This window comes from Thecamonas trahens, assembly GCF_000142905.1.
Source record: "Thecamonas trahens ATCC 50062 unplaced genomic scaffold supercont1.43, whole genome shotgun sequence".
Taxonomy (NCBI): Eukaryota; order Apusomonadida; family Apusomonadidae; genus Thecamonas; species Thecamonas trahens.
Window position 1 is genome coordinate 94,921 of NW_013657637.1, and position 19,654 is coordinate 114,574.

At 65.0% G+C, this 19,654-nt stretch overlaps 8 protein-coding genes and 1 non-coding gene across 9 annotated transcripts in view; 7 read left to right on the forward strand and 2 right to left on the reverse strand.

Moving 5' to 3' along the window:
• The window catches only part of AMSG_08617 (palmitoyltransferase pfa3), a gene marked incomplete at its 5' end in the record, with an annotated part of 1,898 nt that extends 1,671 nt beyond the window's left edge, over positions 1 to 227 (reverse strand). Inside the window, one exon of the mRNA XM_013899599.1 lies at positions 81 to 227. Within this exon, the coding sequence (XP_013755053.1) occupies positions 81 to 227 (147 nt within the window). The remainder of the gene's footprint in view (positions 1 to 80) is intronic.
• A 2,215-nt stretch (positions 228 to 2,442) lies between these two features.
• AMSG_08619 (uncharacterized protein) lies at positions 2,443 to 3,616 on the forward strand (the record flags this gene model as incomplete). The annotated part of the gene is made up of 2 exons (XM_013899600.1): positions 2,443 to 3,550; positions 3,579 to 3,616. 2 exons carry the CDS (start codon positions 2,443 to 2,445, stop codon positions 3,614 to 3,616), a joined length of 1,146 nt encoding a protein of 381 aa, XP_013755054.1.
• A 1,925-nt stretch (positions 3,617 to 5,541) lies between these two features.
• Positions 5,542 to 6,684, forward strand: AMSG_08621 (uncharacterized protein; the record flags this gene model as incomplete). Its single annotated transcript, XM_013899601.1, has 2 exons — positions 5,542 to 5,645; positions 5,738 to 6,684. 2 exons carry the CDS (start codon positions 5,542 to 5,544, stop codon positions 6,567 to 6,569), a joined length of 936 nt encoding a protein of 311 aa, XP_013755055.1. The 3' UTR covers positions 6,570 to 6,684.
• Positions 6,685 to 7,444: 760 nt separating this feature from the next.
• AMSG_08622 (P-type ATPase superfamily) lies at positions 7,445 to 11,832 on the forward strand (the record flags this gene model as incomplete). The annotated part of the gene is made up of 2 exons (XM_013899602.1): positions 7,445 to 7,527; positions 7,565 to 11,832. The coding sequence occupies 2 exons, from the start codon at positions 7,445 to 7,447 to the stop codon at positions 11,757 to 11,759; spliced, it is 4,278 nt and encodes a 1,425-aa protein (XP_013755056.1). The 3' UTR covers positions 11,760 to 11,832.
• A 247-nt stretch (positions 11,833 to 12,079) lies between these two features.
• On the forward strand, positions 12,080 to 12,347 carry AMSG_08623 (uncharacterized protein; the record flags this gene model as incomplete). The annotated part of the gene is made up of 2 exons (XM_013899603.1): positions 12,080 to 12,250; positions 12,345 to 12,347. The coding sequence occupies 2 exons, from the start codon at positions 12,080 to 12,082 to the stop codon at positions 12,345 to 12,347; spliced, it is 174 nt and encodes a 57-aa protein (XP_013755057.1).
• Positions 12,348 to 12,363: 16 nt separating this feature from the next.
• Positions 12,364 to 13,144, forward strand: AMSG_08624 (uncharacterized protein). Its single transcript, XM_013899604.1, has 2 exons — positions 12,364 to 12,466; positions 12,589 to 13,144. The coding sequence occupies exons 1-2, from the start codon at positions 12,395 to 12,397 to the stop codon at positions 13,081 to 13,083; spliced, it is 567 nt and encodes a 188-aa protein (XP_013755058.1). The 5' UTR covers positions 12,364 to 12,394; the 3' UTR covers positions 13,084 to 13,144.
• On the reverse strand, positions 13,121 to 15,413 carry AMSG_08625 (uncharacterized protein). Its single transcript, XM_013899605.1, has 2 exons — positions 15,324 to 15,413; positions 13,121 to 15,140 (listed from the first exon to the last, which is right to left on the reverse strand). The coding sequence occupies exons 1-2, from the start codon at positions 15,354 to 15,356 to the stop codon at positions 13,464 to 13,466; spliced, it is 1,710 nt and encodes a 569-aa protein (XP_013755059.1). The 5' UTR covers positions 15,357 to 15,413; the 3' UTR covers positions 13,121 to 13,463.
• A 357-nt stretch (positions 15,414 to 15,770) lies between these two features.
• On the forward strand, positions 15,771 to 19,495 carry AMSG_12189 (uncharacterized protein; the record flags this gene model as incomplete). Its single annotated transcript, XM_013899677.1, has 4 exons — positions 15,771 to 16,797; positions 17,173 to 17,253; positions 17,330 to 17,905; positions 18,484 to 19,495. The coding sequence occupies 4 exons, from the start codon at positions 15,771 to 15,773 to the stop codon at positions 19,464 to 19,466; spliced, it is 2,667 nt and encodes an 888-aa protein (XP_013755131.1). The 3' UTR covers positions 19,467 to 19,495.
• Positions 16,923 to 16,993, forward strand: AMSG_20060. The gene has a single exon. It is a non-coding gene; the product is annotated as a tRNA-Trp (tRNA).
• Positions 19,496 to 19,654: the final 159 nt, after the last annotated feature.

Below are 19,654 nucleotides of genomic sequence, written 5' to 3' on the forward strand. Positions count from 1 at the left end.
ATCCTGCCCCCTCCTCCACCACTGCAACCACGCCTCTTTCCTCCTCCCCTCCTCCCCTCCTCCCCTACTTCGCCCCCTACCGCATGGAGCCGGGGAAGGTGGCCGAGGCGCTGGCGCTGCGGCGGCGGACGGAGGACCGGGCACAGGCGGCGCGGGCCAAGGCCAAGGCGCGGCAGGAGGCCAAGCTGCGCCGGGATGTGCGGCGGGCGGTGGGCCAGCGAGTCCATGCCGCCCGCTACTCGACCTCGCTGGGCATCGCCACCCCCGGCCCCGGCGCATACGTCCTCCCGCGCCCGCCCACCGGCCCGGCTGCCTCCTTTGGCAAGCCGGCGTACTATGAGATCGCCAGCACCCGCGCCCCGCTGCCCCGCCCGCGCCCGCCTGCCCGCCCAGCCTCGGCTCGCCCGTCCACCCGATCGCGTCCGTCGGTCCCGACCGCAACTCGCGATCGCGCCCGCCGCAATCCCGAGCCGGCCCTCCGCGCTGCCCTGCCCGACGCCTTTCCCGAGCCGATGCCGCTGCTGGCCGGCAAAGGGACCAGCCCGCGCGCCGCGCGCCGCACCACCCATCGCCGAGCGGCGACCCTGATGGCGCTGAGCCAGTCCGGGCCTGCCCTCCGGCGGGCGGCGACTGCGCCAACTAGGGCCGTCTTTGCCGTCGCCCCGCCCTCGGGCGATGGCGATGGCGACGGCGAACCGTCACTCCTCGATCAGGTCGTCCTTCGCGGTCCGCCCACTCGCAACCCGCGCCGCAAAGAAGAGCTTAAGCAGGCGGCAGAGCGGGTGGTTGCTGTCCGTGCTCGACGCGCTCGACTCAAGGCCGCACGGGTGGAGCAAGCCCGAGCTCGTGGCCTAGCGCCTGACCCAGCAACGCCTGCCGCGACTGTCGACTCACGCCCATCGTCGGCGGCGGCATCGGCGTCGACCGTGCTCGCCGAGCCCGCCGAGCCCGCCATGTTCTACGTCTCGCCATTTGACTACGGTGTCGGCACTTCTCGCCGCGGACCTGTCCTAGGCCCGCCGCCGGAGCCGGCGGAGCGCAAGCGGCCGCGTGGGACTGACTATCCGCCGCTGGACAAGACTTCGGCGTTTGGCACGCTAGCGCCGCAAACCGGCCCGAGATGGGGCGGGCATCCGGCTCAACGCCGTGACCGGGCCGCCGCACGCAAGAAGAACATTGCCGCCGCCTCACTCGCACCGGGGCCGGCAGACTATGGCGGCCGCACGAGCGGTGCTGCTTCCCAGGCTGGTGGGCCACGGTTCGCCCTCGGCACAGCGGCGAGGTTCACTGATCCAGTCACCCGTGAAAAGGCGGCGCTCCCCGGGCCGCAGGACTACGTGGTGCCCGATCCGCCACCGCGGCTCCCGCCGCCGACGTTGAAGGGCAAGCGGCACGGGCCAGGTCACGACGTGCCGTTGTCCGCGGGGCCGGGTCCCAAGTACCGCCTGCCGTCGCCACGATCTGCGCGCGGCCCGATCCTGCGGCCTGACAAGCACGAGGCCCGCGGGAGTGGGCTCGAGTGGCAGACGCCTGCGCCCGGTGCATACAACCCCGACGACAGCGCCGTCCGCGCCAAACCACGCTCGGTCGCCATGGGCCCACCCACTCTCTCCACACGTCCGCCTCCTGCCGTCGTTGACCTCTCCATCCCACCCGTCACTGCGTACAAGCCCAAGACCGGTGCCATCGGCGAGCCCGGTACTGGTCCGGCGCCGACCATTGCGCCGCCGCCAACCACCAGCGGAATGGCATGGGTTAACAACGGGCCGCCCATCGGTGCCTACGCCGTGCCCAACGTCCGCGATGGTCCGGCATTTTCGATGGCCGGCAAGCCACCGCCGCCGCCACCGCCGCAGGCTCCGGGACCTGGCGCTTACAACCTGGCGTCGCCACCGCAGCTGTCCTCTCCAGAGGCGGACTCGGGCAAGCCGACAACCGGGCTGCGTTTGGTGCAAAGGCGGCGCGGTTTGATGCTGCACCAGCCTCCGCCTCGCCAGGTCCCGGCGCGTACGACGGCCGCATTCCCGCAGTCGAGGCAACGCATGCGGTGGCTTTCAAGGGCAGCTCCCGGCGGTGCGATCTTCGGCTGGAAGGGCAGCCCGGGCTGGACTCGCCGGGACCGGGCGCGTACGGCGCTGGCGGCGACGCGCTCAAGCGGCTAGACCAGGCCACCACCGCCATCGAGCCAGGCTTTACTCTCGGCTCGCGGGCGCTGTACGAGAACGTCGCCCTTGCGCCGCAGCTCTTTGGCTCGCTGCACTAGCACGGCGAGGCGGCAGCGAATGAACAAATGCCGCAGCAGCAGCAGCAGCAGCAGCAGCAGCAGCAGCAGCAGCAGCAGCAGCAGCAGCAGAAGGCAGGCAGCGTCGTCGTCCGGCCGGCGCACGCCGCACGCCGCACACCGACACCGCACTCAGCACCGGACGAGGCGCGACAGACGGCATGGCGGACCGGGCGCAGGCCGGAGAAGACTTGGTGCGGGCGGTGGAGGACGCCGGACAGGCGGTGACGGCGGCGGCCGAGGGTGGCGGTGGCGTGGTCGACGAGGGCGCTGTGTGCCTGGTGGCTCTCTGCCGGGCGGTGGAGGCGCTACTGCGCCACGGCCTGCGGGCCCGCGGCTCATTCTTCGGCGGCGCCAAGGACTACATCCACTTTGTGGCCGCCGCTGCCCGCGACGCACCGGCGGCCGCCACTACGCTGCGCTCCGAGGCCGCTACCTTTGGCGTCTCCACCCCCGCCGGCCGCGGGCGGGCCTTTCTGCGCGCCGCCCTGGCCGAGCAAGCCCTGGCTCCCCACCTGGCCGCGCTGACCAGCGACGTGTGGACCGTGTCCGAGTGGTACGAGGCGCACGCTGCTCTTCGCTCGCCCACGCTGCGCACTCGTGCCCTCACCGCCCTTGATGGCCTGACCCCCATCGTCTTTGCTCTCTGCGTCAAAGACGTCGATCTCGACGCCACCTGGGCTCCACCCGCCGCCGCGGGCAGCGCCGCCACGAGCAGCCCGCCACGCCGCACACATGTTGATGCGCTCAGCAACACGCCACTCCCACCGCCACTCCCACAGCCGGTGGCATCCGAGACCGGACAGCCACAGCAGCAGCAGGTGGTGGAGCTCGTCCCGCTCGGCCGCTTTGCGCAGCGCGAGTACCGCAAGGCGTGGCTGGCAGCGCTGTCGGCGGCGACCGAAGCGTGGTATCGCGCCAACGAGGCCGATGACGCGGCGCAGACTGCGGCAAACGTTGCCGCCGAGCTGCAGGCGGAAGTTTTGGCGCTGGCATCGTCGGCTACCGCTGCCGAGGCGCGGGCGGCGCAGGCGGGCGTCGAGCGCGACGCCGCTGAAACTCGGGCTGCCGAGCTCGAGCGGGCGCTGGAAGCAGAAGAGAGAGTCACCTCGCAGATCACACTCGAGTACAATGCCAAGCTCAAGGCTCTGGCCGCCTCCGAAGCGGAGAACTTTGAACTCAAGCTCACACTCGTCGCGCTGGGCAAGCAGCTCCGCGACGCCGGACTTGTGCCGTGCGTCGAGACCGGCAACGACGGCGACGAGACGGGTGCGGGTGCTGGCGCGAGCACTTGTAGTGCGGCAGAAGCAAGCGTCGACGATGACGACGACATGACATGGCTGGACGAGACGTTGGGCCTTGCGCCGGTGGCGGGTGTGACCGACAGCAGCGGAGCCGAGGAGGACACCGAGTGGCTGGATGTGTTTCTGGTCTCGGGTGCGCTAGCCAACGGGCAGCGGAAGACAAGACCCAGCTGATTGGGCTTGCTGCTCTGGCTACGAAACCATGCAGTTGTCGCCGAGCGACTGTGCGTAGTGATCGGTAAAGGCGGCGCGGAGGTCGTCGACGGCGTGCTCGAGAGTGGCAAACTGCTCTTCGAGGCCGAGCGGCGGCGAGGGAAGGTCAACCCGTGATGGCGGACCGGCTAGGACCTCGGCTGCAGAAACGGCCGCGGCTGCCGGATCTGATGCAGCGCGGACAAGTGAGGCCAGGTCGCCAAGCCCGGATTTGAGGGTGGCGGCCCGGGCCGAGAACTGCGCCAGCGTCGAGCGCGAGACGGGTGCGCTCTCGGCCTCGGAGCCCAGCGTCGAGTCGGCTTTGGCGGCGCGGAGCCGTCCAGAGAGGTCGGTGATGGCCTTGTCGCGAGCGGCAAGCGTGACGCGCGCCTCTGCCAGCAAAGACGAGAGGCGGGCGACTTCGTCTTCGAGAGCGGCAGCGTGGTCGCGGAGTGGCCCCGAGGTGAGCGACGCCCGGAGCGACGCCACGGTCTCCTGCGACTCGGCGTATGCCTCTTGCAGTGTCGACAGCTGATGCTGCGCCGCCGAAAGACGGGCCGCTTGGTCACCAGGCGACGCCGAAGCCGCCAGCGATGCCGTCCGCGCACGCATAGCTTGGACCTGTTCACGGAGCGCCGAGATGGCGGCGTCCTGGTCAGCCGCCTGGGCCTCGGCTGCAGCCTGGGCCTCGCGAGCGTGGGCAACATCAGCCCGTGCCTGTGCCAACTCGGCGCGCAAGCGGGCGACGTCGCTTGCAGATGCGTCGCTTGCAGGAGGGCCTGCAGCCTGGCTCGACCCGCCCGACGCATTCCGGCGCCTACGCTCGGCGTCAAGGTCGGCCTGGAGGCGGCGGACCAGACGCGACGACTCGGCATGGGCGGCCGAGAGCGATGAAATTGTAGCCGTCTTTTGCGCGAGCTGCACGTCCTGGTCGGCAAGCTGGGCGCGCAGGCGCATCAGCTCGCGCGGAGGAGGAGCGGCGGTAGCCAGTGCCGCCCGCAAGCGGATGAGCTGAGCCTCCTTGTCCGCCAGCGACGCGTCCTTGCGCTGCAGCAGCTGCTCCAGCACCAAGGGCGATGCTGCTGAGACCATGGCGTCTGCCCGCGGCGGTGTCGTCCACCGCGTGGCCACCTGGGTCCGACGGACGGGCGACGCTGGCGGCGGCGACGGCAGCAGCGGCGCTGCGCCAGCAACTGGATCCAGCGACGCCAAGCGGTGGACAGTCTCCTTGAGTGAGGCCAGCCACTCGAGCGATGACGAGTGCCCCGGCCGGGCAGGCTCAGCCCTGCGCTCGCCGCGAGCAGCCGTAGCGGCAGGCACGCCCGGGTACGCCAGCCGGCGCGAGGTTGGAGGGGGTGGCGACGGTGGCGTGGCCGGCGGGCGGTAGTAGTAAGCGTCCATGGCGCGCCTAGCACAGGGAGAGTTGTGAAGAGTGGGGATAGGCGGAGAGAGGGAGGGGAGAAGGGGGGGAGAGGGAGGGGAGTGGTGGGAGGGGAGGGGGGGGGGGGGGAGGGGTTGGCGCGCGCGCGGGCCACCCGCTTGCCACTCCTGCTCACCCCACCACAGCAAACCCACACAACAGAGGGTCACGCCACACACTCACTCACACTCACACACCACCACCACCACCACCACCACAACAACCGCCACCACAACCGCCACACCACCACACACACACGCATACGCACACGCACGCATACACAAATCCGACACTCACGGGATACACGAATCCAACCGGGCTCTGCGTAGGCCTCTGTGTCAGCCATGGACCCCGAGGCGTACGAGGCCATCGTCAAGGAGCTCGACAAGCTGCGACCTGACGAAGAGCTAGGCATGCTCGATCTGGCGCATCTTGCGGCAGTGTGTGGGTACGCGGCGCCGAGAGGAAGGGGAAGAGGGAGCTTTAGGTGGGGCGCCAATACTCATGGCAGCAATGATGGGGGTGGCGAGGCGACGGCAGGACTTCGGCGGAGACGATCAAGGCGCTGCACGGACAATACTTTCGCCAGAAGCATGGCTTCCGGCATGCACAGCTTCTGGACAACATCGACGAGGTTGGTGCGCTTTTCGGCCGATGGTGCGCCCGGCGCGAGGGCGACTCGATCGTGGACCTGGCCATCGAGAAGGACCTGGCCATCGGCCTCATGGCCCGCGTCTTGCTCAGCGCGTTCTATGCGACTCGCGACAAGGTCGAGAGCGGCAGCGATCCTGCCTCGGCTGCGCTGGCTCTTGGTCGCGACGATGTCTCCAAGAGGCACTCCAAGATTGTCACGCGAGCCATGGAGCGCCCGCACGACGTCGGCCTGCCGCCATGGATCGCCGACCAGGTGGCGGATGCCGTCGGCATCGCTGGGCACTACGCACCAGTCTCGGGCGTCATCCGCCGCATTGCCGGCGTCGAGTACGAGCACGTTCTTCAAGAACACGTCGCCAACGCCGGCCTCTCGTATGTCTCCGAAAAGAAGCTCACCGAGCTCGGCCAGTCCATCACCCCGGACATGCGTCTCGACGTGCCAATTCTCGTCGTTCACGCCGGGGAGCACAAAATCATCAACTGGATCGAGTCCAAGGCCTCGTTTGGCGATCCCTCAACCATCAAGCACGACTCGGCACAGTTTGTGCGCTACCGCGAGCGCGCCGGCCCAGGACTTGTCATCTACTGGTTCGGCATCGTTGCGTGCAGCCTCGTGGTCGAGCTTGCCCAGGAGGGCGTCCTGCTCATGGACGGCTTCCCACCCCACGACCACATTGTGCAGATTGACCCCTCCGCAGGTAGCAGCTCGCAGCGATGAGGGTAACTGTTACCACTTGTAGCGCCACGAGTCAAGCGAGTGGCCCACTCGCTTGCCCTCCCTCTCCCTCCCTGCTGTAGTGACCATCATTGCCGTAAACATGTGTTGATGCTGAGCAGACGGGGGGCACGTATCGCTTGGACACTAGCGCACGAGGAGACGCCGAGCTAGGCCCCCAGGCGGGCTTGGACGAGAACCTCACAAACGTAAAAAAATGCTTACGAAAAGGCAACTAAACGTCGAAAAAATTCAAAATATTAGACTCTAATATATATCCTGTTGATATTTGAAAATATCGGCTGTGTTGTATATTAATATAAAAATTTAACGTTAGTTTTATATAAGTTTTTGGATCGAATGTTAGTTGCTGGCTCACACTTTGAGTTTGGGCAACCTCCAAGGTAAGCCGACAACTTGTCGGCTTCTCCGCCCTTCCCTCGCTGCCTCTGCCCCATCTACTCCTCCAAGCCGAACGCCACCTCTCTACGTACCTCGCAAAATCATCTCATTTGCCTCCATGGGCTTCAATCTAAGATCCTAGTTGTTTGACGCTGTACAGCCCCGTCGCCGCAGACGCCTCCAAGCGCACAAGTTAGCGCGTTGCTCGTTGATCTCGGTTTTGCACTTTATCTTTTGTCCCCACCGTCTCCAGCACAGCTCAAACCCCTTTGTCCTCTTCCGCTCTACATAAGCCCTCGTCGCCCCTTCATCCCTGACTACCCTCTTCCTCTTCCCACTCTCCCCTACTTCTCGCGCACGCGATCACCCGCCATCGTGGCCAGATCGTGCGTTGTGAACTGTCCCCCACCGCGACCGACCGTCGGACGTCATCATTCACCTTTGAAGCTACCTCCCACCCCTCTCATCCACCCAGCATGGAGTGGACAGGACCCGACATCGCACGGCTGCGGCTGTATCGGGAGAAGCCGCGTATTGGTGGTACGCATGCTGCACGGGCGTCCAAGGGGAGGATGGAGGGGGGGAGGGGGGAAGAGGCGGAATGGGGCCGGCTGCGGCGTCGACGCAGGCATCCACGGAGCCGGTGACTCACACTGTGTGCCTGCTGCAACAGGACTCCCCATTCTACATCTGCCGTTCGTGGCGCTGTATGCTGGCGTGCTGTACTACATGTACACAACCATCGGCGCGCCGTATGAGGACGCGCTGGCGGCCGGGGCAGTGTTCAACCCAGCCCGGCCGCGGCCGTGCCGTGAGCTGCCGTGGGAGTACATGCCGTCGTTTGTGTCGCGGCTTGCGCTCGGCTTTGCGTGCTTCCTGCACGCGCTGACGCTCTTTGCTACGCGGTGGAACATGGGTGTGCGGTGCGCGCTTTTCTACAGCTCCCTAGCTAACTCGGCCGATGCGCTCGAGGACGCCACGGCGGTTCGCGTCGATCCGCACAAGCACAAGGGCAAGCCCGAGCTTGTCCAGTTGGAGTGGATGGAGCTGAGCTCGCCCAGCGAGCTCAGCTTTCTCATGCCTGACAGAAGCACGAGCAGAGTGGCCGGTAAGCTCCCCGCATACGACGACGAGGTCGATGGCGAGCCGGTCACGCTCCCGTTCTTTGTCTTCCAGGAGATCAAGTACGTGTACCATCCCGACGCCGAGCTCTGGCTCCGCGTCGAGTGTCCGGTCGACGCGCCACTGGAGAGCTACATCTCTGCCGAAGGCCTGCATCTGGCTGATGCCGGCGACGCGCGGTCGATGTTTGGCCCGAACCTGTACGAGATTCCCATGCCGACCTTTGGCGAACTGTACAAGGATCAGCTCCTTTCGCCGTTTACCGTCTTCCAGTTCTTCTGTGTCCTCCTCTGGTGCCTCGACGACTACTGGAAGTACTCGCTCTTCACGCTCGCCATGCTTCTTGTCTTTGAGGCCACGGTCTCGTTCTCACGGCTTAAGTCGCTCTCGACGCTTCGGGCCATGAACAACGCGCCGCGCGCCATCCTCGCCTTCCACTCGGGCAAGTGGGTTCCGGTCGACTCGACCGAGCTTCTTCCCGGCGACATCATCTCTATCCGCCGAAACGCGGTGGCAGCGACTACCATGTCTACGCTAGAGGATCGCGCCAGCTCGTCCGCCACCAGTGCCGGCGCGAGCGACCAGCCGCAGTCGTCTGACAACACCATTCCGTGCGACTGCCTCCTGCTCTCAGGCTCGGTCGTGGTTAACGAGGCCAACTTGACCGGCGAGTCGGTTCCGCAGCTTAAGGAGGGCGTGGCCGCCACCGAGGTCGCTCCGCATGTCGCGCTCGACATCAACGGCGAGCACAAGGTTCACATGGTGTTTGGCGGGACGACGCTGCTGCAGCACACAGGGACTGGCGCGAGCAGCAGTGGTGACACCGACAAGCTCTCACCGCCAGACGGCGGCGCCGCCGCTTACGTCCTCCGAACCGGCTTTTCGTCGTCACAGGGCAAGCTTGTGCGCATGATTCAGTTCGGCGCCGAGAAGGTGACCGCTGGTGCCGGCGAGGTCCTCCTTCTCATGGGCTTCCTCCTCGTCTTTGCCATCATCTCCTCGGGCTACGTCCTGTACAAGGGCATGTACGATGATGACCGCGACCAGTTTGACCTTCTCCTCCACTGCATTCTTATCGTGACGTCGGTTATTCCGCCAGACCTCAACATGCAGCTGGCGATGGCGGTCAACTCGTCGCTGATGACGCTGATGAAGGCTGCCATCTTTTGCACCGAGCCATTCCGCATTCCGCTCGCTGGTAAGGTCAACGTTGCGCTCTTTGATAAGACTGGGACCATCACGACCGACAAGCTTGTTGCCGACGCTGTTGTTGCTCGCAACGGACCGCCGGTCAAGCCCAGCGATGCCCCTCGCTCTGCGCGGGTCGTCCTTGCCGGCTGCCACTCGCTCGTCCAGGTCAACGGCATTGTGCTAGGCGATCCGCTCGAGGAGGAGGCACTCAAAGCTGTCAGCGCGTCGTACGATGCCCAGACCAACATTGCTGCCCTGAACTCGTCGTCGTCGTCGCCCACCGTTCGCATTCTCCATCGCCACCATTTTGCCTCCAAGTTGCAGCGCATGTCGGTCCTGGCCGCAGTCAAGCAATCGCCGACGGCCTCGGCCGAGCTGTGGGCCCTGGTGAAGGGCTCGCCTGAGGCTGTGGCCAAGCTCCTGGCGCCGACGAGCGGGCTCTCGAGCTGGTACAACGCCACGTACCAGCGGCTGGCCAAGGACGGCAAGCGAGTCCTTGCGCTGGCGCACAAGGTGGTTTCCGGTCCACGCGGTGACGCCGCGGTTGCCACGGCCGCCGAGCAGCTGTTTGAAGGCTCTCGCAGCTCCATCGAGTCGGACCTTGTCTTTGATGGCTTTATCGTCTTTTCGTGCGCCGTCCGCGCCGACTCGCGTGATGTGGTCGCCGAGCTTCGCGAGGCCGCCCACGACGTGGTCATGATCACCGGTGACGCTCTCTTCACCGCTGTCCACGTGGCGCGGACCGTCAACATCCTCGACAGCGACCGCCCGGCACTCGTCTGCCAGCCAGCAAGCGATGGGAGCGGCGGGCTGGTGTGGGCCAACCCCATCGAGGCTGCCGACGGCGTCGGCGAGATCGAGCCGGTGGCACTGGCCTCGGCTGATGCCCTGGCTGCCCAGTTCTCAAAGCTCGCTGTCGGCGCTGACCTTGCCATCACCGGCGCCTCGTTGGCGGAGCTCGTCGAAGCCGTGCCCGACGGCGCTGCCTGGCCGGCCATGGTTTACTTTAAGGTCTTTGCCCGGATGACGCCCGAGCTGAAGGAAAAGGTCCTGGCGGCGCTCAAGGACTCTGGCCACTTTACGCTCATGTGCGGCGACGGCGCCAACGACGTCGGTGCGCTCAAGCAGGCGCACGTCGGCCTTGCGCTGCTCTCGGGCTTTGGCAATGCCAATGCGGCGTCGGAGGACGACGTCGATGCCGACGCGGCCTCTGGCGACAAGCCCACTAGCAGCAAGCCCAAGGGCAAGTCCAAGGGCAAGGGCAAGGGCAAGGGTAAGGCCGTGGCCAAGCCGGAGCTCACACCGGCGGAGATTGCGGCTAAAAAGGCCGAGGCTGCCAAGGCCAAGCAGGCCGAGTACGCGGCCAAGATGGCCGAGGTCGAAGCTAACATCCGCGCGCGGAGCGAGGCCGGCGAGTCGATGGCGACGGTGAAGGAGTGGTGGGCGTTTATCCAGCGTGAGACCGCGAGCGCCAAGGCCAAGGCCTCGGCGCGTAAGCCCAAGACGTTTGCCGAGTCGGCTGCGCTTCTCGCGGCGCAGGACGACCTCTCTGAAGGCGGCGGCGGCGAGATCCCGATGGTCAAGCTCGGCGACGCGTCGATCGCCTCGCCGTTCACCTCCAAGAAGCCGTCGATCCGTGGCGCCGTCGACGTCATCCGCCAGGGCCGCTGCACGCTCGTCACCACACTGCAGATGTACCAGATCCTCGCCCTCTCGTGCCTTATCTCGTCGTACTCACTTTCTGTCCTCTACCTCGACGGCATCAAGTACGGCGATACCCAGATGACGGCGACCGGCCTGCTGATGACCATCTCGTACTTTGCCATCTCGATGGCCAAACCGCTGCCGCGCCTCTCGGACGTCCGCCCACTTACTTCGATCTTCCATCCGGCGCTCTTCCTCTCGCTCCTCGCCCAGTTTGCGGTCCACCTCGGGACCATGGTCTACGCCGTGAGCCTGACCAAGGCGCTGCTGCCAGCCGACACCGTGCTCTCCATCGACGGCGACTTTGAGCCGAACCTCATCAACACCGTGGTCTTCCTCATCTCGTCGGTCCAGAACGTCTGCGTCTTTGCAGTCAACTTTAAGGGACGCCCGTTCATGTACGGCATCACCGAGAACCGCGCCCTCATGTGGTCGCTCGGCCTCGTGGTCCTCGGCGCCTTTGTCTGCGCCTTTGAGGTCTCGCCCATGTTCAACGAGGCCCTCCAGCTTGTTGCCTTTCCTGACGGCGCCTTTCGCTCCACCATCGTCCTCCTCTTGCTTGTCGATGTCGCCGGCACCTTTGTTCTCGATCGCCTCCTCCTCGCCATCTTTGCCCCCGCCATCTTCAAGTCGTCGCTCAAGGACATTGACGGGCCCACCGTTGCCCGCGTCGTCCGCAACCTGCTCGGCCTTGGCGCCTTTCTCTACTTCCTGGTCATCCCGGCCACCCTTGCCGATCCCGAGGCACTCGAGAACGGCGAGCTCGAGTGGTGACACTCGTCACAGCACCCACTGGCTGGCGACCTCGCCTCGCTGAACCCCTGTCGTCGTAAATCGTTGACCTCCAGCTCGTTTGCCGAAAGAGGACTTCTGTTTCGGCACGTCAGTGAGCCGGGGCAGTCGTGCCACCCCGCTCGCAGGTGCCCCTCACACTCACCTCTTGGGCGACCGGGAAAGCTCGTTTGTCATTGAGGAAGCGCCATCCTACGACGAGCTCTGCTACCATGTCCGGCATTACCAGCGTGCACGTTGGGAACAAGTGTCTGTCTCCCGACGCGTCCGTCAGCTCGATGGGGAGGGCGACGGCGCCCAGGATGAGGACACTCCTGAAGCACCTCTGCCTCTTCCCCTACACCCCTCAGTTTGAGATATCGTTATCAGACGTGACGGTCATGTTCGACCTCAAGAAGGACGACTTCCCTAACCTGCGGTCGCTCAATGACGGCATGCTGTCGATGATGGTCTTTGCCTTTATCGGCTCCATCGTCCCCCTAGTCGGTCGGGAGGGGGGCAGTGGTGGGCTGGCGCAGGGCAGAACTCTGACACACGATTGAAACCCATCAAGGGTCACGGCGCTAGTGACCCTCCCCACGCTACTCATTGCACACTCCACTCCCCCAGCACCCGTCATGGTACTCAAGTTTGTGGGCATTGTTACCGCAACCATTGTCATGGCCTTTCTCATTGGTGGCCTTGCTGGCGTACGCAGTCCCCTCTCATGACGACCCCCCGTGTGTGCCCCTACCTGCTGTTCCGCAACAGAGTGCTCCCCCTCCTCTCGCGCCCCCTCTCACCCCCCCTCCCCCCCATCACCTTCACGCAGGCCCTCTACAAGATCGAGGGTTCCGACACGCTGGGCGACTATACCACTCGTCTGTTCTGGCACAAGGCCGAGGCCAAGTACTCCTCCGGGAACCTCAAGGGCACCGCGGTTACGCTCAAACTCAACAGGGACGACAACCCCAACCTCTATGCGCTCAACGACGGCATGCTCTCGATGATGATCTTTGCCTTCATGGCCTCCATTGGCGCCCTGGTCGGCGCTGTCCTCTACGCCTTTGATCCGGTGCCGGCTGCCCCCGCTCGCTCTCCAAGCTCGTGGTCCTGGGCGCTGGCGTTGCAACCGCCGTCCTCATGCTCATCTACCTCATTGGTGTCGGCGTCGGCCTGCCTCCCGCTATTGAGAAGGACTGCAAGCGCACTAGCTCGAACTGCGAGGCCCCGGACTTCTTCGGCAAGAAGAACGGTGAGACGCGCTCGGGCGGAGAGGGCTACATTGTCACCATGGTCGCCATGCCGTTTGCCATTGCCACCGTGATCTGGATCTTCATCTTTGACGCCGAGGCCACCGATGGCCCTGCCACTAACGACGTCCAGATCTCCGAGACCAAGGCGTAACCGTTGCTGAGTCTTGGGGCATAATTGGTACATACCGCTTGCACTTTAAACTCGCCCTCGAGCCGATCGCCCAAACTTCGAGGCGCTTCGCTTGGATCCTTGTCTTGAATGTGGAGGAGCGCGAGCGGCCGAGGCACGGCAGCGTGCTGCCAGGCGCTTCATTTGGGACGCAGTCGCTGGTTCTGCTGATTCTGCCGTCGCTAGAGGAGCTTGGCGCGCTCTGTGCCAAAAACGCCGAGCTGCGGATTTGCGCTGGGCACGCCGACGTAGTATGGTTGCGCGGCAACAGCAACCGACCGTCTACTCGGTGCAGACATTGAAAATGATCGAACCAGAAAAGCCGGCTTCGCTCAGGCTCCCCGCCCCGCGGCCGTATTGCTTGCGCGGATAGGTGGAGGCGACGCCGATGACATTTTTGATGCCCTCGACCTCGAGCCAGTCGAGCACTGTGTCGAAGAGCGTGGCCGCCGTGAACCGGCGCTGCAGTCGCCCGCTCGACGTCCGTACTGCCACGGTCACCACATCAGCGCCGTCGGCCTCGGGCTCGGTAGGCAGTGCGTCTTTGAGGCTGGCTAGCCGCGTGGCGGCGGCTTCGGCAGCGCGAGCCTCTTCAAGCATGACGCGCTCGGCGGCGAGCTTGGCCTCGGTGGCCTTGGCCTCGGCCTCGGCCTTGGCTTTCGCCTTGGCGCGGTCGGCAGCGAGTGAGGCCTGGTACGCTGCGTCCTGCTGCTCCCGCATGGCGGTCCGCTCAGCGGCGAGTCGCTCGCGCTCGTCGCGCTCCGCCCGCTCGGAATCGGTCAGTGAGGCTTCGGCTGCCGCCGCAACTTTGAGCCGCTTCGACATTGCCACTCGCTCGTCGTCAGCCCGTCGACTGTGCGCTTCAGCGGCCTCTAGCACACAGGCAACCATGTCGTCGACGGTGACGTAGCCGGTCCTTGCCGAGAGCAGTGCCATTTCGCCGTTCACGGCGCCCACACATGCCACCACCGGGTACTGGTCGATGACCAGCGATGCCCGCGAGAGCCCGGTCTCTGCCACCGCCGCAAGCTTCCGCACGTGGGGATTGCGCTCATCGGCGGCGCCGGCCACGTTGCGTGCCCACACTAGCGCGTTCATCACCACCACTTCACGCACGTACTCGGAGCAGAGGATGTGCTCGCAGAATTGCTGCGAGAATTCGGCGTCCGAGTTGTGCAGAACAACAACCACAAACCGCGAGAGCGCCGTCGCAGAGTGGAACGCCTCCTCCAGCGCGCCATCAAAAAACGGCGGATGGCCCGTCCCAAACTCGGCCTCAAACGCAGTTGTGAACGCCTTGGCCTCTTTCCGCGCCTGCAACGCCGCTGACCGGCTCGGCGCCCGGACAACAGGCCCGCTGACCCGCGACCCGCGCCCTGCTGTCGCCGCGCTTCGCAGCACCGCGCGAAACGCGCGCGCATCATCATTGCTGTTGCTCATCCGGTGGCTGCTCCAGTTGGAGGCCGTCGACGACGGCGGCGGTGCAGCAGCAGCCGCGCTGCTGCTCTCGCACACCGGCTTGCCGCTCATCGTCACGTCGTAGACCGGGACCACCATGTCCAGCTCTAGGAACGACGTGTCGTCGGTCAGCGCTGCCCCGTACGCCGTCACGCCCTCGATCACTTGGTCCGCCACCAGCACCCCGGTGTGCTCGTACACCTGCCGTTTGAGCTCTGCAAGCGTCGCCGCCCGCGGCAGCACAACCTTGTAAGTCGTCGTTCGCCATCGGACCCGAAACGTCACCTTGTCCTCATCAATCGCGCTCACTCGGTCTCCTGTCGCCTCGGTCCCCGCGGTGTCGCCTCCGGCGGTGTCGCCTCCGACGGCATCGGCAGAGGCATCACCCTCCGGCTGGTCGCTGTCCGCCGGAAGCAGCGACATGAGCGTCGCCAGCAGCTCGTCCTTGGACATCGCCGCACTCACGCCGCTCACCCCCTGCACCTGCAGCATCTCCAGAAGCTGCCCCCATCCACCGCGACCTGGTGAGTCACCCTCCTCCCGGCCATGTTCCAAACTGCTCGAATCACCGCCTCCGCCTCTCCCTTTGCCGCCGCCTCTCCGTCACCGCACGGGCACCCACAGGCCAGCCACACGCCCCCTCCAGGCCATGCCTAACCGCTACACACACACATCCATACATACCGTCTCCTTGGGCCAGGTACGGAACTCGTCCATAGCTGCCTTGCTCCCGCCGGCTGGGTCACTCAACTGCTGCGGGTGGGAAGACAGCTGATGCTCTGCGGCCTTCCGCCTGAGCTGCTCCACTATCTTGCGCTCCGCCGTGGGTGGCTCGACCCCCAAGACGTCCTCGCCCTCGCCTGCGCTTGCGCCACTCTCCACCGCCGCCTTCTTGCCCATCCGTTTGCCCGCGACTGCTTCCGCGCCCTTGCCGGCGTCTCATCCGCCCTGGCGGCCCGCGCCTGGCGACCGGCTCGTCTCGCCGCCTCACGCACTGTCGTACTCCCGCGCTCGGCACCGCCGCCCACCCCGTGCGCCGATCTGCGAAGCGCCCTTGCCGCCTGCCCCCCTCCGCCGCCGGCCGAGCTGGCCCTGTTGCTTGATGCGCTACTTGCTGCCGTTACTCGTACCATGCAGCTCGTCGAGCCCGAGCTCGCTGCAGATCTCATCGTCCTCGCCGCACGCTGCCCAGGGGCGGCCGCTTTCCTCCGCGCCTTCCTCGCCTCGCCGCTTGTCAAGTTGGCAGACCTTGAGTTTGTCATCAACGTCAGCGCGGGCGCGGCGGTGGCTGCTGGCCACGCAGATGCCTTTGCCGTCCTCTCTGCCGCCGATAAGCAGGGGTCGATCTGCGCCGCCACCATCCACGACTCTCTTATCACCGCGGTCCGTGCGGATGTTCCAGGTGCACTAGCGGCTGCGTTAGACTGGCTTGGTCTCTCGCCGTCGCGCGAGCTGATCGAGGCGTGCGCTCATGGCGCGCCGCGCGCCCTCGGCATACTCCTTGATCGCACGCCGCCGCGTGCGCTGCGACACGTCTTGCCTGACGGGCTGGGCACCGCTGCCGCTAACGGGCACGTCGACATTGTTGCCGTGCTCATGGCACAACCGCAGCTTGAGGTCTCACCTGCGCTTGCCGCTCGGGTGCTGGCCTCGGCCGCCGCCCATGGGCGCGTCGAGGTTGCTGCCCTGGTCTTGGATGCCTGGCGGACGACAGTCGATCTGAGCCTGGATGACTCGGCGTGCCTCACGGCTGCCACTAGCACGCACTCGGCGGCTGCTTCTGCTGCACTCATGGCCATGTTGTTGCAGGCACCGGGCGCCAATCCCACCGCCCGCAACTGCGAGGCCATCTCCCGCGCCGCCCGGTACGGCCTCCTTGCCAGCCTCGATGTGCTCCTTGATGCCTGTACTCCGGCCCCGCCGCCGCTCGCCTTGACTCGTGCTCTTGATGAGGCGCTCACCCGTGGCCATGCCGACGTGGTCGTGGCGGTCTGTGACCGCATCCGCGATCATTGCGACTCTTGCGCACTCTCACCCGATCTCGCATCGTCGCTCGCTGCCGCCATCAAGATCGGTCATGTGTCGGCAGTCACCGCCTTTACCACTAGCCTACCGGCAACCGTCTTTGACGCCGATGCGCTGGCATCCATCGTCGACAGTCTCCCCCTCGCTCCCGCCGAGCCTGCGGTTCGCGGGCTGGTGGAGGACGTCTGCGCTTGGGCTGCGGCTATCCAACGTGTTATATAAAGTTGGATGGTTTGCCCTTGGTTATCAACTGGGCAAGGACCTGTGGTGTAATGGCAGCATTGAGGATTCCAGTCCCTCAGATCGGAGTTCGATTCTCTGCGGGTCCAGTTTTTTTTTTGTCGGTCTCGTGACCCTCCCAGCCCTCGTGACACGCACTCGCCGCCAACAACAACACACACGTCACATGACCTTGCCTCACATCCTGGAAGTAGCCACCCACTCGCAAGCCACCACACCTCTCCCTTTTGCCTCATGCACACCGCCTGGCTTGTCCTGGCGGCGACAGCGCTGGTCGTGACCGCGCTTGCTCCGCCTGCAGCAGCTACCATCGACCCCAAGCGCACGCTCCTCGTCGACGCCGCCAAGGGTACGCTCACAGCCTCCCACGCCTTTTCTCCCCACCCGGGCGATCGTCACACTCACAACACTGCTGGTCGATGTAGAGTCGGGCAACTTTCTGTTCCGCACCAACATGCCGACGACGGCTAACGGATCGTTTGCCTACGACCTGCTCCTCGAGTACATGCAGCAGCGGGCAGAGGCTGCCGGGCTCAGCTGGCCGGCGTCTGTGTACATTGTTGACATCTCGCTGCTCAACCCGACCGAGTTCAAGGACGAGGCCATCGAGAAGAAGTTCTTCAAGGCACACCCAGAGGCCGGCGAGTACATCAATTGGCCGATTGTGGGCGATGTGTCGAACCCGCACGAGCTTCCGCTGGACGTCGTCAAGGTGCTCGCCGAGCGCATGCACGATTGGGACTTTGACCAGCTTCCCAAGCGCATTCCGCTGGTTCACGAGTGGCTACAGCAAAAGTACGATACCCCGCGGGCCTTTGTCTGGCACTGCGAGGCCGGCACCGACCGCACCGGCGAGGTCTCCGCCGCGTACTACATGCAGTACTTTGGCTGGACGCTCAACCAGTCGCTCACCTACGACTCGCACGTCCACAACCGCCCCATCGAATGGCTCTCCCAGCATGGTGTCGCCTGGTATTGCTACTACCTCCAATACGCTCTCGGTATGTCCGGTCTCGGCTGCGATGCCCCAATTCAGAGCCAGCAGTGGTAGCCAGGCTGCCGCCCCAGGCCGCCACCGGCCGAGCCACCCACCAACATGGCCCACGACCCCCCAGCACAGGATAAAACTACCTCGCGCGCTCGTTAGTACTGCTGGTTGCCTTTGTGACTCTTTCCGCGAGCCCCCTCACCCGCTGCATATCCAGCCAGTCGCCTGGCTGCAATCTGCAATCAGGCCCGGCCGTCGCACTTTGGCACTTTGTGCAGCCTCCCCCCCCCCCCCCCGGTCTCCCACCCTGACCGCCACATACCACCCCAGCCTCAGCTAACCATCCTATGCCTGTACCTATACCCTCTAAGCACTATCCAACCACTTCAGTTTACCCTGCACCACCTATGTAGTTCCCAAGCGCTTCCCCTTGGCTGGCCCGCTTCTGGATCTGTGGCAAAGTGCAAAGTGCAATCCGATTGCACTCTGCCAGTTTGCACTTTCGCGCACATGGTGCTTAAAACCTCGCGCAAAACGTCGCACCGGCAGCGAGTGCCCAAGTCATCCCACCAGCAACAAACAGTTCAAAAGACTCGATCATGTTCACCAACCCTGCTTCCATCGACACCGGCGTTTCTCGTGGTGCCACCAACCCTGCTCGCCACATCGGCAAGTGTATTTACCCGTTTACCGACAAGGAGAACCGCACTTTTGCTCGCAACAACATGAAGGAGATCTTTGCCCAGTACTCGGACGAAAACGGCCTCATCACCCTCGCCAACATCCGCGACGCACTCAAGAGCATCATTCGCGTTAACGGCGGTTCTTGTACCCATGGCGCTGAGGTTTCTGCTGCTCTCGCTGACAGCTTTGACCTCGCCGCCGCCGCTGCCTGCTTCCACGCCGCCTTTGCCGCCCGCAAGCGGAGCAACCCTGCAGCATCGCACACCGCTGACGGCCGCAGCGACGCTAAGCGCCACAACGAGCGCGAGCGCTTTGAAACCTACGGCATGGTTGATGCCCAGGTTTTCATCTCGATGTACCTCGAGCGCATCCACCGGACCGCCTCCCGCCGCGCCAGCTACCACGCCCACAACGCTGCTGCCAAGCTTGAGTTTGAGTCGACCGACTTTTGCTCGCTCGCAGAGATGACTGCCGCCCTCACCGCGATCCGCGCCCCGTTTGCTGACATCTTTGTTGACCACGCCGCAAGCACTGTCAACGCGCAGTTCCTTGCCGACGACATCAGTGATGATGATGACGACGAGGCTAACGCTGGCGACACCATCGCCATGGACGAGGCCCCGGCGGTCGAGACTGTGGCCTTCAACGCGCTCCTTGGCAGCAGCAAGCAGCACTCTGACACCGCCTCTCTCGACTGGTTTCCCTCTCTCGAGAGCATCTACGACTCTGGCTTGGTTGCCATGGACGTCGGCGACCACGATCAGGCGGCACCCGTCCCTATCCATACCGCGGACTTTGATCCGACTGACCCGTTCAACATGGGCTTTTCTGTCGCAACGTCTCACCAGCGCGAGTTTGACACCTTTGACCCGCTCGAGTTCCTCAACTAGCGCCTCCCTAAAGACGACCTCCATCAGCAGCCACCAGCAAACGACACCGCTGTTTTGCGCCGTGACGACAGAATAGCACGCACGAAATGTGCGTTCATTGGCGAAACGGGCAAACACAAGTTTGCCGCAAGTGCAGCCACCCACTGTCATTGGACCGCACCAGCCAACGAGACACCAACGCTCTCTCC

What these genes read in the sequence shown, in the direction of transcription:
- AMSG_08625 (XM_013899605.1), bottom strand. Translation starts at nt 15,356, where the DNA reads ATGGACGAGTTCCGTACCTGGCCCAAGGAGACG. An exon ending in GTACCTGGCCCAAGGAGACG is followed by an intron (nt 15,141 to 15,323) that starts GTATGTATGGAT and finishes GGATGGGGGCAG; the next exon opens with CTTCTGGAGATGCTGCAGGT.
- AMSG_08624 (XM_013899604.1), top strand. Translation starts at nt 12,395, where the DNA reads ATGGTACTCAAGTTTGTGGGCATTGTTACCGCAACCATTGTCATGGCC. An exon ending in TCATTGGTGGCCTTGCTGGC is followed by an intron (nt 12,467 to 12,588) that starts GTACGCAGTCCC and finishes ACCTTCACGCAG; the next exon opens with GCCCTCTACAAGATCGAGGG.